Source organism: Rhinoraja longicauda, chromosome 24 (genome assembly GCF_053455715.1).
Source record: "Rhinoraja longicauda isolate Sanriku21f chromosome 24, sRhiLon1.1, whole genome shotgun sequence".
In the NCBI taxonomy this organism is placed as follows: Eukaryota; Metazoa; Chordata; class Chondrichthyes; order Rajiformes; family Arhynchobatidae; genus Rhinoraja; species Rhinoraja longicauda.
In genome coordinates, this window is record NC_135976.1 from 16266088 (window position 1) to 16279183 (window position 13096).

General features: G+C 42.6%; 2 protein-coding genes across 2 annotated transcripts; both read right to left on the bottom strand.

The window, feature by feature from the left end:
- Nucleotides 1-1558: 1558 nt before the first annotated feature.
- On the bottom strand, nucleotides 1559-11592 carry LOC144605550 (aminopeptidase B-like; the record flags this gene model as incomplete). The annotated part of the gene is made up of 5 exons (XM_078420960.1): nucleotides 1559-1662; nucleotides 4547-4663; nucleotides 7083-7234; nucleotides 8293-8433; nucleotides 11581-11592. Coding segments are annotated over 5 exons (474 nt in total), but the record flags the coding sequence as incomplete, so codon positions are not given.
- A 2-nt stretch (nucleotides 11593-11594) lies between these two features.
- LOC144605445 (aminopeptidase B-like) lies at nucleotides 11595-11918 on the bottom strand (the record flags this gene model as incomplete). Its single annotated transcript, XM_078420710.1, has 1 exon — nucleotides 11595-11918. A coding segment is annotated over exon 1 (324 nt), but the record flags the coding sequence as incomplete, so codon positions are not given.
- Nucleotides 11919-13096: the final 1178 nt, after the last annotated feature.

The window sequence follows — 13096 nt, forward strand, 5'->3', positions numbered from 1 at the left end:
CTGTTTACCCTATGACAGGAGAGAAAAACTTTATCCTGGACGTTTTAATAATGAAGGGCAATCGTATAGAATATCATCGAGAATGGCAGAAATATAGATCTCTGGAATTAAAAATATCAATGATATCTGAATTTAAGAGCCCATTTATAATAAACAGAACATTATTTCACTTGGACAGATGTAGTAAAAATCATTTGTATCTGTCTTTAAATGAATTTGCACTATTCAGTAGTAGACTGCAGGTGGTTATGGGGTATGGAAACAGGCTCTTCGGCCTGACTTGTCAATACCGACCAAGATTAATCATCTATGCCAATCCCACCTGCCACATATGGCCCATATATATCCCTCTAAACCTTTCCTATCCATGCATCTGCCTAAATGTCTTTTAAATGTTGTTATAGAACTTAACTTAACTTCCTCTCAGGGAGCTCATTTCATATACCCACCACCCTGTGTGAAAATGTTGCCCCTCAGGTTCCTAATAATTATTTCCCCTCACCTTAAACCTAGTCGCTCTATTTTTATTCCCCTACTCTGGATAATAGACTGCATTCACCCGATCTATTCCCATCAGGATTTTATATGCCTCTATTAGATCACCCCTCAACCTCTTGTGCTCCAAGGAATAAAGTCCTAGCCCGCCCAGCCTCCCAATAGCTCAGGCCCTCGAGTCCTGACAACATACTCGTAATTCTCTGTGCCCTTTGCAGCTTAATGACATCCTATAACAATTTAGTATTTCTTTGTAAACTTTGTCACTGATCATGGAATACCTGGAGGCAAGGGTGACTTTTCCAGTAGTTTATCAAGGAAGTAGACAATCTGGTAGGTTTTCCATGAGCACAGATCAACTACTTTGATTGCATCCATGTTCAGCTCAGCAGCAAACCACAGAGATGCCAAGCTCTCAGCTGGTTTCATGAGAGTATCGCCAGAGGAAAGGTCTGGCAGATATGGCGGCCATCCAGGAGTATTCAACCAGCAGTCAAATTCCAATCCTTAAAAAGATAATTTAGACAGTTCAGTTGTTAATGCTAATGTCCTGCTTCTTACCAAACTGACGATACAAAGTTGGACTGAAGAGAGACATAAAATGATGGAGTGTCTCAGTGGGTCAGGCAGCAATTCTGGAGAAAATGGATAGGTGCCGTTTCGGGTCAGAACCCTTCTTCAGACTTCTTCAGAAGCAGGAGTCTGAAGGGTTCCGACCCAAAACGTCATCTATTCCTTTTCTCCTGAGGTGCTGTCTGACCTGTTGAGTTTCTCCAGCATTTTGTGTCTTTCTTCGAGGCAAAGTTGGAGAATGTATGTAAATTAAGAATCATGGTGTAAACAAAGAACTTCTGAGACTTAATCATGATCAAAACGCATAAGAAATTGTATCATCACCCAGTGGATTGGAGATAGATTCTAACTGCAGAAGAAAAACATTTGAACCAACTGGATTTGTTTTTGTTAAGTTAGTGGGTCATCAATTCCCCCCAGTGAAAGGGATGAGGTGGAATTATATAATAAAAATAAATAAACATTCTTCAATAAAATAGCATTACCTGGTCTTTTTTCAACATCTTGTTTCTTGAGTTCTGGGAAATAGTCTAGGTAAAAGTTTAAAGTATCTTCTGCCACGATACTTTTGAATTTGAACTTGTCCACATAAGCCTGGAGTAAACAATTTGAAGACGTTAAAGTTGTACACTGGGCAGTGGACAAATTACTCTATGTAAACATACTATGCAAACTATGTTTACATATTCTGTTGTGCAGCTGCAAGTAAGAATGTCTTTGTCCTATCTGGGTCATATGACAATAAAACACTTGATTTGACTCTTGACCTGTTTCCAGCAAGGAACTGCATTGATTTTAAACAGCTTCAGAGTCAGAATGTCATGCTGTCATGTGTCCCGAAACAGAGCAATGAAATTCTTTCTTGCAGTAGCACAACAGATTTGCAAACATTGTACTCTAAACACCATTACAAAAAAGTTTAGTATAAAAAAACTGTGTGCAGTTTTAGTCTCCAAATTTGAGGAAGGATATTCTTGCTATTGAGGGCGTGCAGCGAGGTTTACTAGGTTAATTCCCGGAATGGCGGGACTGTCATATGTTGAAAGACTGGACATATGGCTTGTATACACTGGAATTTAGAAAGATTATTAAGGGGTTGGACACGTTAGAGGCAGGAAACATCTTCCCAATGTTGGGGGAGTCTAGAACAAAGGGTCACAGTTTAAGAATATGGGGTAGGCCATTTAGAACGGAGATGAGGAAAAACGTTTTCAGTCAGAGAGTTGTGAATCAGGAATTTTGCCTCAGAAGGCAGTGGAGGCCAATTCTCTGAATGAATTCAAGAGAGCTAGATAAAGCTCTTAAGGATAACGGAGTCAGGGGGTATGGGGAGAAGGCAGGAACGGGGTACTGATTGAGAATGATCAGCCATGATCACATTGAATGGCGGTGCTGGCTCGAAGGGCCGAATGGCCTACTCCTGCACCTATTGTCTATTGACAGCAACTGCAGGTCATGACTCTCCAATTAACCATTTGTTCTAGCATAGTGTACAAAGTAAAAAAATTACTGCAGTTTCTGAATAAACTCCAGCAGTGAACTGAGGTGATTATCATTGCAATTGAGAGACTCCCTGTTTATGTTTTGTGCTTAAATTAAAACAGAAACTGCTGAAAACTGCTTGGACATTATGTTCTGAGAGAAGCAGTATTTACATTACAGATCAATTACCTTTTATTGTAATTGTTTCTTTGTTCTTAGAAACAACCCGAATATTTCTAGCAGTTTCGGTTTTTATTTCACACTTATGGCATCTGCTGTATTTTATTTTCATTTTCTTTTTTGTAATGTGGAATCACCTTTATTGTTGGGAACACAGCTTCACCTTCCCTATCAACTTTGTTTTTAAAAGAAAAACGGTAAAAAATAAATGCATAACCGGTTATCCCTGTCAGGTACGAACAATTCCTGCAAATATACTCAACAAAGAACTTTCTGAACAGAAAAACAAAACTACACAATATAAAAAATCACAAACAAAGAAAATAAACCCAAGTTACTACAGAAGAATATTTAACCTTCTGGAGTGGCTCTTTTAAATGTTGTAAAAAAGTTTTACGTTTTCCTAAATGTTCCTCTATCCTTCATACATTGAGGCTAAGCACTTTGCAAAATAGTGCTGATTTGCAAATTATAAGGTGCCAGTATGCATATTAAAAATAATGCTACATTTAACAATATTTATTGCTACCTTCTGATTCTGTTTGGATCTTGACAAATAATGATTGATTGATAGATTAGTTTAGGTTATTGTCATGGTACAGTGAAAGCTTTTTTTTTTTTGCATGCTATCCAGTCAGAGGAAAGACTGTACATTCGACCAACATACAGAATTTCCTCGGTGCTTGTGTGCATGTGCTTTTTAAACGTTTACTAGAACTGGCAAATCGAGCCTCTGCTTATCACCATGTCAGAAAGCTGCACCTCAATGGCACTGCAACTTTCCAAAGTGATCAACTGAAGTGACAGCCCGGGCTTGAATTCATCAACAAATTAAAATCTGGTTTGATTGCTACCATGTCAGCCACATTGATTCTGGGTCACTATTTTACAAATGCTTTTAAAAACATGGAACAGGTGCGTTAATTAACCCAGGATCTTATAAAACCACAATTACCTCAGGTGGAGACACAAAGAACTAGATGCCAGTTTACACAAAAAAAAAAGTGCTGGAGTAACTCAGTGGGTCTGGCAGCATCTCTGGAAGACATGGATTGGGTCAGGACCCTTCTTCAGATCAAATCCAAAACATTGCCTATCCAAGTTCTCCAGATATACTGCCTGACCCAAGTTACTCTAACGCTATGTATTTTTTCTCAGATGATTCCCTTTCCTTTGCTTTCAACACCTTCACTCAATTTAGTTGATTGCTTATCAACGATTGAAATCCCAGCTACATAATTAGAGTATGCAAATATGGAATAGGTTTATCATTGGCTGGGTTATACATTGTTCACATGCTGCAAGTAGTACAACAGCTAAGCGTGTGTTGACTCCACAGAAGTAATGAATGACTTTACAGTCTAATTTAACACACACACCTCCCATCAACATTTATTGCAGTAAACTCAAATTCTAGTATAAAATATAAATTATTAATCAATTAAACTTAGAAAAAAATGTGGCACAAGATTAAAACTCTAATCTAATCTTCAAATTTTATAATGGCCACTGGCCCCATCTTCTTACCAGCACTCCAGATAATAATATTGTTAACGTGTCAATTTTTTTAATCAATTGTTCACATGTGGAAACGTTATCATAATTTTTAGCATAAACAATGTCATTGTTAACTGTGGACATTAAACAATTACCAAATATCTTGACTATCCAAAGTAAAGTACATAGGCAGAGAAAACGCAGGCAGGTAGGACTAGTGTAGATGGGGCATCTTGGGCAGCGTGGACAAGTTGGACTCTATGACTTTAGTTCTGGCGAACCGAAGATTTTTAATAATACACCAAAAAGGCAGATTTACCTTCCCCATACATATGATCCGAATAACTTCTCACCAACCATCAAGAACTCTTCAATTACACCATTAAATTCTTCCCTGGCAGCATCTAACGGGCAAAGTTCAGTCCAGACTCGGCTCCTGTACCAGAAATAGAAATCTCTTAATACTCAAGTCACAAGGCAATGAAAAAAAAAATCCTACTCAGTGGCAAACATCCTTTAAAAACCTATTTAGACAATTCACGTGGGCATAAAGATGATGCAATCAGATACCACCCTTTACATCTCTTTATCTGCACACTGAGACAGCAAGTTAAAACTGTACTTTGCAATAGCATGTCTAACTTGGTTGCGATTCATCCATCAGATGTACAGGTCGAAAACTGGCAGCCAGTCAAACTGATTAAATTATTAACTAGATAGAGGACCATTAATGCCATAAAGTGCTCTTGAATTGTTATGTTAAGATAGCCTCTTGTCCTTTGTACCTTAGTGGAGAAGAATACAAATGCTTTGAGCCTGCTTAATTTATGTTACACAATATTTAAGAGGTCAATGTTTCATGAATATAGGGTAATTCCTTTGAGCAAACGTAGAATATTCAAATCAAGATTTTGGTTTAGTTTATTATTACTGTCACATGCATCAAGATACAGCAAAAGTATTTTATTGTTGCGTGCTTGCCAGTCAGTCATTCAGTGTGGAAACAAGCCCCTCAGCCCAACTTGCCCACACCAACCTACATGTCCCATCTGCACTAGTCCCACATGCCTGTGTTTAAACCTGTCCTATCCATGTACTTATCCAAATGTCTTAAACGTTGCGATTGTACCCACCTCAACTACCTCTCCTGGCAGCTCATTCTATACACCCACCACTGTGTGAAACAGTTACCCCTCAGATTCCTATTAAAACTCCTCCCCCCCCCACCTTAAACCTATGTCCTCCGATTCTCAATTCCCTTACTCTGGGCAAGAGACTATGCGTCTACCCAATCTATTCCCTTCATGATTTTAAACCCAGCGAAAGAATACACATGATTACACTTAAGCCGTCCACTGTGTACAATCTTTATTACTTCTGGTGAGCTGCCAGATGAGAGGAAGATAGCGAATGTAGTACTGTCATTCAGGAAAGGAAACAAGCATAAGCCATGGGATTGCAGGCTTGACATCAGTTGAAGAGGTTATTGGAAAAATTTCAAAGGATAGGTTTAATTGGCATCTGGAAAGACATTAATTGAAGACGCGCACTGTGGATTGTTGGGGGGGTGGGATGGGGAAGGATTGGTGAGGGGGCGCTTTTCCGGCGCCATTTTTTACCCTTCACGTTCAAAGTTGTGAAAAATGTAGAGTCTTAACCTGGACATAGAGTTCTGTTGCATAGGTGGTGCACTATGCTGGATTGTATTTATGTGTGATACTGCCTGATCTGAATGGCTTGCCCGCAAAATAAAGCTTTTCAACTGTACACGTGACATTAATAAATCTAATCCTCAAAAAACATAGATAAGAAGAAACCTTTCCATATACCCGAGGCCATTGCAATGCAGAAATGCTTCCAATCAGAAGTCTATTCAGGAGACTTGTTGGATTCTTAAGAACTTAGGCATAAATTGGATAGACAGCCAGAACCATTTTCCCCAGGGTGGCAATGTCCAACACTAGAGGGCACAGCTATCAGGTGAGAGAAGGAAAATATAATGGAGATGTGCATGCCATGTTTTTGTTTATACAAAGGCCTGGAATGCATTGTCAGTTGTGATGGTGGAGGCAGATACAATAGTGGCATTTAAGAAGCTTTTAGATAGGCATATTGATTTTGCATTAGGGTTATGGATCATAGATACATAGGCAATAGGTGCAGGAGTAGGCTATTCGGCCCATTGAGCCAGCACCATCATTTAATGTGATCATGGCTGATCATCCACAATCAATACCCCGTTCCTGCCTTCTCCTTGATTCCGCTTGCCCTATGAGCTCTATCTAACTCTCTTTTAAATGCATCCAGTGAATTGGCCTCCACTGCCTTCTGAAGCAGAGAATTCCACAAATTCACATCTCTGTGCAAAAGTTTTGCCTCTTCTCAGTTCTAAATGGCCTACCCCTTATTCTTAAATGTGGCCCCTGGTTCTGGACTCCCCCAACATCGGGAACATGTTGCATGGTTTAGGAAGGATATGGATCACTTGCAGACGGATGAGATCAGTTCGGCTAGGCAACCTGTTTGGCACAGATATTGTGGGCCGAAGGGCCCAGTCCTGTGCTGTACTGCTCTATGTTTATAACTTCCATTCTGTAGTCAAATGGAAATAATGTGTGTGATGGCAAAAGCAAAACAACCTTCACTTACTTCGCCACAATCCTGACATTATCATCAAACCCGGCGACAAGGGAGGTGCCGTTGTAGTATGGCGGGCTAACCTCTACCGTGCCGAGGCCAGGCGCCAGCTCTCAGACACCACCTCTTACCTAATTTAAAAATCTTTGTTTCTACAAAAAATGGCTGGAGAGTGTTTATATTCTAGCCCACAAGGTAGCGTCATGGAGGGGACTAACCTTGGACCAACCTCTGCAGACACAATGTCACCAACGGCCAAAGCGATGAGATATGCAGGAATTGGTTGTCGCATTTTGAAGTGGAATACATTTTCCTTCTCGTCGTGCTCCCACTCAGTTGCGCTCATAACAGCTGTAAAACCTTCAGGAACCTGAAACACAATTCCACAATTCACCTGAGAAACTGTCTAAAAACAAGTAGAATCTTCTGGCGACATGAGGAACTGCAGATGCTGGAATCTTGAGGAAAAACACACAAAGTGCTGGAAGAACTCAGCGGGTCCGGCAACATCTGTAGAGGCAATGGAAAGGCAAGGTTTTGGGTCACGATCCCCCATCAGTTTCAAGGTGTCTCCGTCCAAAATGTCAAAGGTTACGAGGCGAAAGCAGGGAAATGAGGTTGAGACGGAAAAATAAATCAGCCTTGATCAAATGGCAGAGCAGTCTCGATGGGCCTAATGGCCTGCTCCTATGTCTCATGTCACCTGTCCATTCCATCCACAGATACTGCCTAACCCCCCCCCCCCCCCCCTAAATTGACATAAATATTTGGTATTATTCACAGAAGAAAACTGAAAATATCAGGGGAAAATAAACAGGTCAGGCAGTCAAGAAAAATCGAGTTACACTTTCAGATTTAGTCACACTCCTCCCTAAGGAACTGAGCTTTAGGCAATTGTAGTTTTGTTGTAAAATTCCATCACCTGCAGTATTTTGGTTTTAGTTTCTAATCTATCACACCTCTCAAAGTATTATTATTTTTTGAGGTAAAGATCTCAAAAGGTTCCTTAAAGTTTACCTTGGGCCAGTAGATTTATAGTATTGATATTAGGAACCAAGAAAAGCAGTGATTATAAATAAGAGATACAACGAACTGTAGATGCCGGAATCTTAAACAAAAAACTAAGTGCTGGAGGAACTCAGGGAGTCAGGCAGCATCTAGGGAGGGAACGGACAGATGACTTTCGAGTCAGAACCCTTCTTCAGGCTAATGAAGGGATGTTGTACATTTCATTGAATACAATGAGGGGCTTATTATAATTTAAACACATATTTAAGTTAAAAGGAATTAGCCATATGCATTTGCATGGTAAGATTGCTCAATATATTCCTTTTGATAAATGTACATAGTTTCAGGAAAAAACTATCCGACCACACTTCAGTTGCTCATTAGAAATCTAACATAATTGAGATAGCTTAGAAAACCTACCTTAATAGAGGCAGAATAAGTAATTTTAGCAGCTGGAGTATCAAAACAAGGGAAGAAAGATCTGTTTAAGACAGCGTAACCTTGGGTGAAGAGATATGGCTTTACTTTGTCTGCTGTCTGCTCTGGGTTCAGCCAAACAACCTGGTAAAAAAGAACACAGTTGTTATCATGCAGCATTGCTGGTGTGCTGCCGCAAGTAAGAATTTCATTGTTCCGCTTCGGGACACGTGACAGTAAAACACTCTGATTCTTGACTTTAACTCGCTGAAGCTGAGTATTTGCTCTGGGCACGTGGAAGAAGGCAACAAAAGTCCTATTTGGTACAAATAGCCAGAAGTGCAGAGGGGAAGTTGGCTGAACTGGACGATGTGAAAATCTGGAGCAGTAGGTCCAAATAATAATTTCTACACAAGCAAAAAAGAGAAAATAGCTTGCACGGTAAAATAAATGAGAGGAAGTTTAGTTGGAAACAAGGGCCCAGATGCAACTTCCAAAATCAATATCCACAGACTCTGAGCATCATACTTGCCTCCATCAGGCATTGCCATAATGTGTGACAGTCACGTGGGATCAGACCTGTTCTAGGACAAAGATAGGGCGGTCACGGTGGCGCAGCGGTAGAGTTGCTGCCTTACAGCGAATGCAGCGCCGGGCACCCGGGTTCAATCCTGACTTTGGGTGCTGTCTGTATGGAATTTGTACGTTTTCCCCGTGACCTTCTGTTTCCTCCCACACTCCAAAGACGTACAGGTTTGTAGGTTAATTGACTTGGTAAATGTAAAAATTGTCCCTAGTGGGTGTAGGATAGTATTAATGTGCGGGGATCGCTGGTCGACGCGGAAGGGCCTGTTTCTGTGCTGTATCTCTAAACTAAACTATATACTCAATCCTAAACAGCAGGTTTAAGGCATGAAATTATTACATTTTCCAGGCAACAGTTTTTAAGATGGTACCAGTTCAATAATTTTAATACAACAATGCAAATCTTATAATTAACGTGATTAAAAAGAACCAATTCTTGGATTCTGGAAGCAGATTACTGTGGAATGTAGTCTACCTTAGAATTGGGGATAAATACAAGCCTGGATACTAATTATAACTCACTCTTCAAAATGTGTCGAAAGATCTTTCTTATCCACACAAGAACAGATGAAAGGAATGGATCGGGTAGATGCAGAGTCTCTTGTCCAGAGTAGGGGAATCAAGGACATAGGTTTAAGGTGAGGAGGGGAACATTTAATAGGAATCTGAGGGGTAACTTTTTTTACTCAAAGGGTGGTAGGTGTATGGAACGAGCTGCCAGATTTCTGCCATTGAGAAAGGTACGTGGACAGGACAGGTGGGAATAGTGTAGATGGGACATGTTTGCCAGTGTGGGCAAGTTGGGTCAAAGGGCCTGTCTCCACTCTGTAAGACTATGACTCTATCTATGACTCCAACATCAGCATGGATTTGACATGATATGGCATCAGTCAATGGAACTACTACCCTACAATGTTGAGAACAGTATTTTGCACTCTGTATCTGTACTTAAGTTTAACTTGATTGTATTAACTTACAGGTATTATCTAATCTGTTTGGTTTGCATGCAAAACAAAGCTTTTCACTGTTCTTCAGTACACGTTTAGCTGCGAGATACAGCACGGAAACTGTGCCTTCGGCCCGATTTGCCCATCATGACCAAGATGCCTCATCTACACCTGTCCCACCTGCCTGTGTTTGTACCATATCCCTCTTTCCTATTCAAAAGTATCTGTCAAAATGTCTTTTAAATGTCATTATTGCTTGCCTCGATTACCTCCTCTGGCAGTTTGTTCCACTATGTGAAAACGTTGCCCCTCAGGTTGCTATTAAATTTTACCCCCATCACCTTAAACCCATGTTGTCTTGCTCTTGATACCTCTACTCGCGCTATCTATTCCCCTTACGATTTATACACCTCTACAAGATAACCCCCAGCCTTCTGTACTCCAAGGAATAAAGTCCTAGCCTGCCCAACCTCTCTCCGTAGCACAGGCTCAATACTAGCAACATAAATCTTCTCTGTACTCTCTCCAGCTTAATAACATGATTCCTACAGCAAGCAGACTAAATTTGAACACAATACTCCAACTAACCATAGCACAACTGAAGCATAACATCCCAACTTCGATCCTCAATACCCCGACTGATGAAGGCCAATGTAGCAAAATCCTTCTTGACTACTCTATCTACCCATGATGCCAATGAAGGAACTGAAGTTCTGTGTACAATGGACAGGTAACCAACTAGTCAGTGTGGACACAGGAAATTGTAAATGCTGGTTTACAAACAAAGACACAAACTGCTGGAGTAGCTCAGTGGGTCAAGCACAATCGCTGGAGAACATGGATAGGTGGTGTTTTGGGTCGGGGTTGTGGGTATGTTTAGAAAGTAGAAAGTATGTGTTCATTTTCTCTGGTTTGTTTTATGTGGGCGTGGGATTTTTTTTTTCAATCTCTTACCTTGCCAGAGATGCGTTTTCCGGATCGTATCTCCGGTCGCTCTGCGGTCTAACGTCGTGGAGCTGGAGGCCTTGCCCAGGACTGATTTTGAGCCCCACTGCAGGGAAGCAGACTTACCATCAGGGCGTGCGATCCCTTGCCTGGGCTCGACGGTCCAACTGCGGCCTACAAACTTTAACATCAAGGAGCTCGCACTCGGGTTGAGTCCGACGTCTGGAAGCTTCGCAGCCACACGAAGTTCGACAAGCCCCAACCCGGGGTCCGATCGCCCGGCGAGGGGGAGCTGAGATTCCCCCCAATGCAGGAGCTTGATCGCCCCCACAGAAGGCCCGATGGCCGGCTACGGGAGAAAGATCGTCCCATCAACGGAAGGTTAGAGGCCCCCGACATCTGGAGGACAAAGAAGGGAAGAGATTTAACTTTTTTTCGCCTTTCATCACAGTGAGGAATCACTGTGGTGGATGTTCATGTTAAAATGTATTTTGTGTGTTCTGTTGCTTTTTATTGTAATGACTGTATGGCAAATGAAATTCCTCGTATGTTGCAAAACATACTTGGCTAATAAAGTATGATTATGATTGCACACAGAACTTCAGCTGTGGGAAGATAGACACAAAATGCTGGAGTAACTCAGGGGTCAGGCAACTTCTCCGGAGAAAATGGCCAACGCTTCGGTTCGAGACCCTTCTTCAGACCCCTTCGGGGTAAACCTGCATCTGCAGGTCCTTCATACACATTTCAGCTGTTTGGGAGTGGCGTTGCCAGCACAGGGCATGTGGGCCGAAGGGTCATCGGCTGTACTCACCCCTGGGCCGTCGCCGGCTCCGCTGGGTCGCAGGGTCCAGGCAGGGTGAGTTCCAGCACCGAGCCATAGGTGGTGAAGGGGCGGGTGCGGTGCTCCAGGGTCTGGGCCGGGGTCCCGATGCCGTAGCGGTCCCGGACCGCCTCCACGCTCAGGCTGGGGTGGGTGTCGAGCCGCAGCAGCCGCTGCTCGGGCCGCAGGAAGCCGAGCTGCAGCACGGCGCGACCCGCCAGCCGGCGGCGGTCAAACCCCACCCGCAGATCCAGGTGCAGGTGGCGCACGCTGAAATCATCGCAACTGGAGGCCGTGGCGGCGTCGCCCCGAGAACCTTCCACCGCCATCGCTGCTGCCGGCGGCACTGAGGCGGCAGCGGGAGCGCGGGCCGAGTGACCACCCGCTGGCCCCGCCCACCGACAGCACCCTCACGTGACCCCCACCCGTGTGATCAATGGCCAACGTGCACTCAGTGGACCGAAGGGCCTGTTTCCAAGCTGTGTCTCTGAACTAAACAGAATAGAGTGCCCCTTTAGGGAGTATGGAACTTGTTGTGTAACTATCCTGGCCACCGTTACTAAGACTAAAACTATAAAAGATATTGTCCCCACTCACACTAGTTTTCATCCTCACATTCTCATCCACTAATGTTGGATCATTTACCCTTCCAGTGGCTTTGGAAGATTTTGAAGAAAAAAATAGCCATGGCTTTCCAATGCCTTGAGATATTAGTAGTCAAGGTCCCAGAACAATAGAAGGAGGCAGAGAACACTGCACTCAAAGGTGACAGGAAGGCGTTGAACGTGCAGGACAATGTCATCAATGCCATCCCCCTTTGATAAAAGGTGGTTGTCAAGACATGCAAAATGGTCCAGTGTTTTCATAGGGTCTCACCCTGTGCCTTTAATGTCCAAGAGTAAGTTGGTTAAGGACTCTGTCCTGCTGCTAATGAGTGTAACCCCGTCTTCTTGGCCTGGATGGATTGGATGTGGAGATGAGGTTTCCACAAGTGGGAGAGTCAAGGACCAGAGGTCATAGCCTCAGAATAAAAGGACATTCCTTTCAGAAGGAGATGAGGAATTTATTTAGAGGGTGGTGAATCTGTGGAATTCATTGCCACAGAAGGCTGTGGAGACCAAGTCAGTGGATATTTTTAAGGCAGCGATAGATTGTTGTTTTGTGTGGGTGTCAGGGGTTACGGGGAGAAGTCAGGAGAATAGGGTTGAGACAGGAAGATTGCTGCCAATACTGTCCATTTAAAGGAATTGTTCCTTTGAGTAGCATGCCTGCTGAATGGCCATGTTAATGTCACACTGCTGGAGGAATGCTACTTTAGGACACAGTTGGGAAGAATACTGGTCAAGAAGCCAACAAGCTCACAACCAGCATGCCTACTCCAGTCCTGAATTACATTGGAACTCTAAACACTTCCATCAAAATGAAAACTAATTGTCCTCACCCATTTCAACATTTTAGGTTTTTGGGATAAACATTCTGTTGATTATTCTCCTTGTCAAGTATCAAC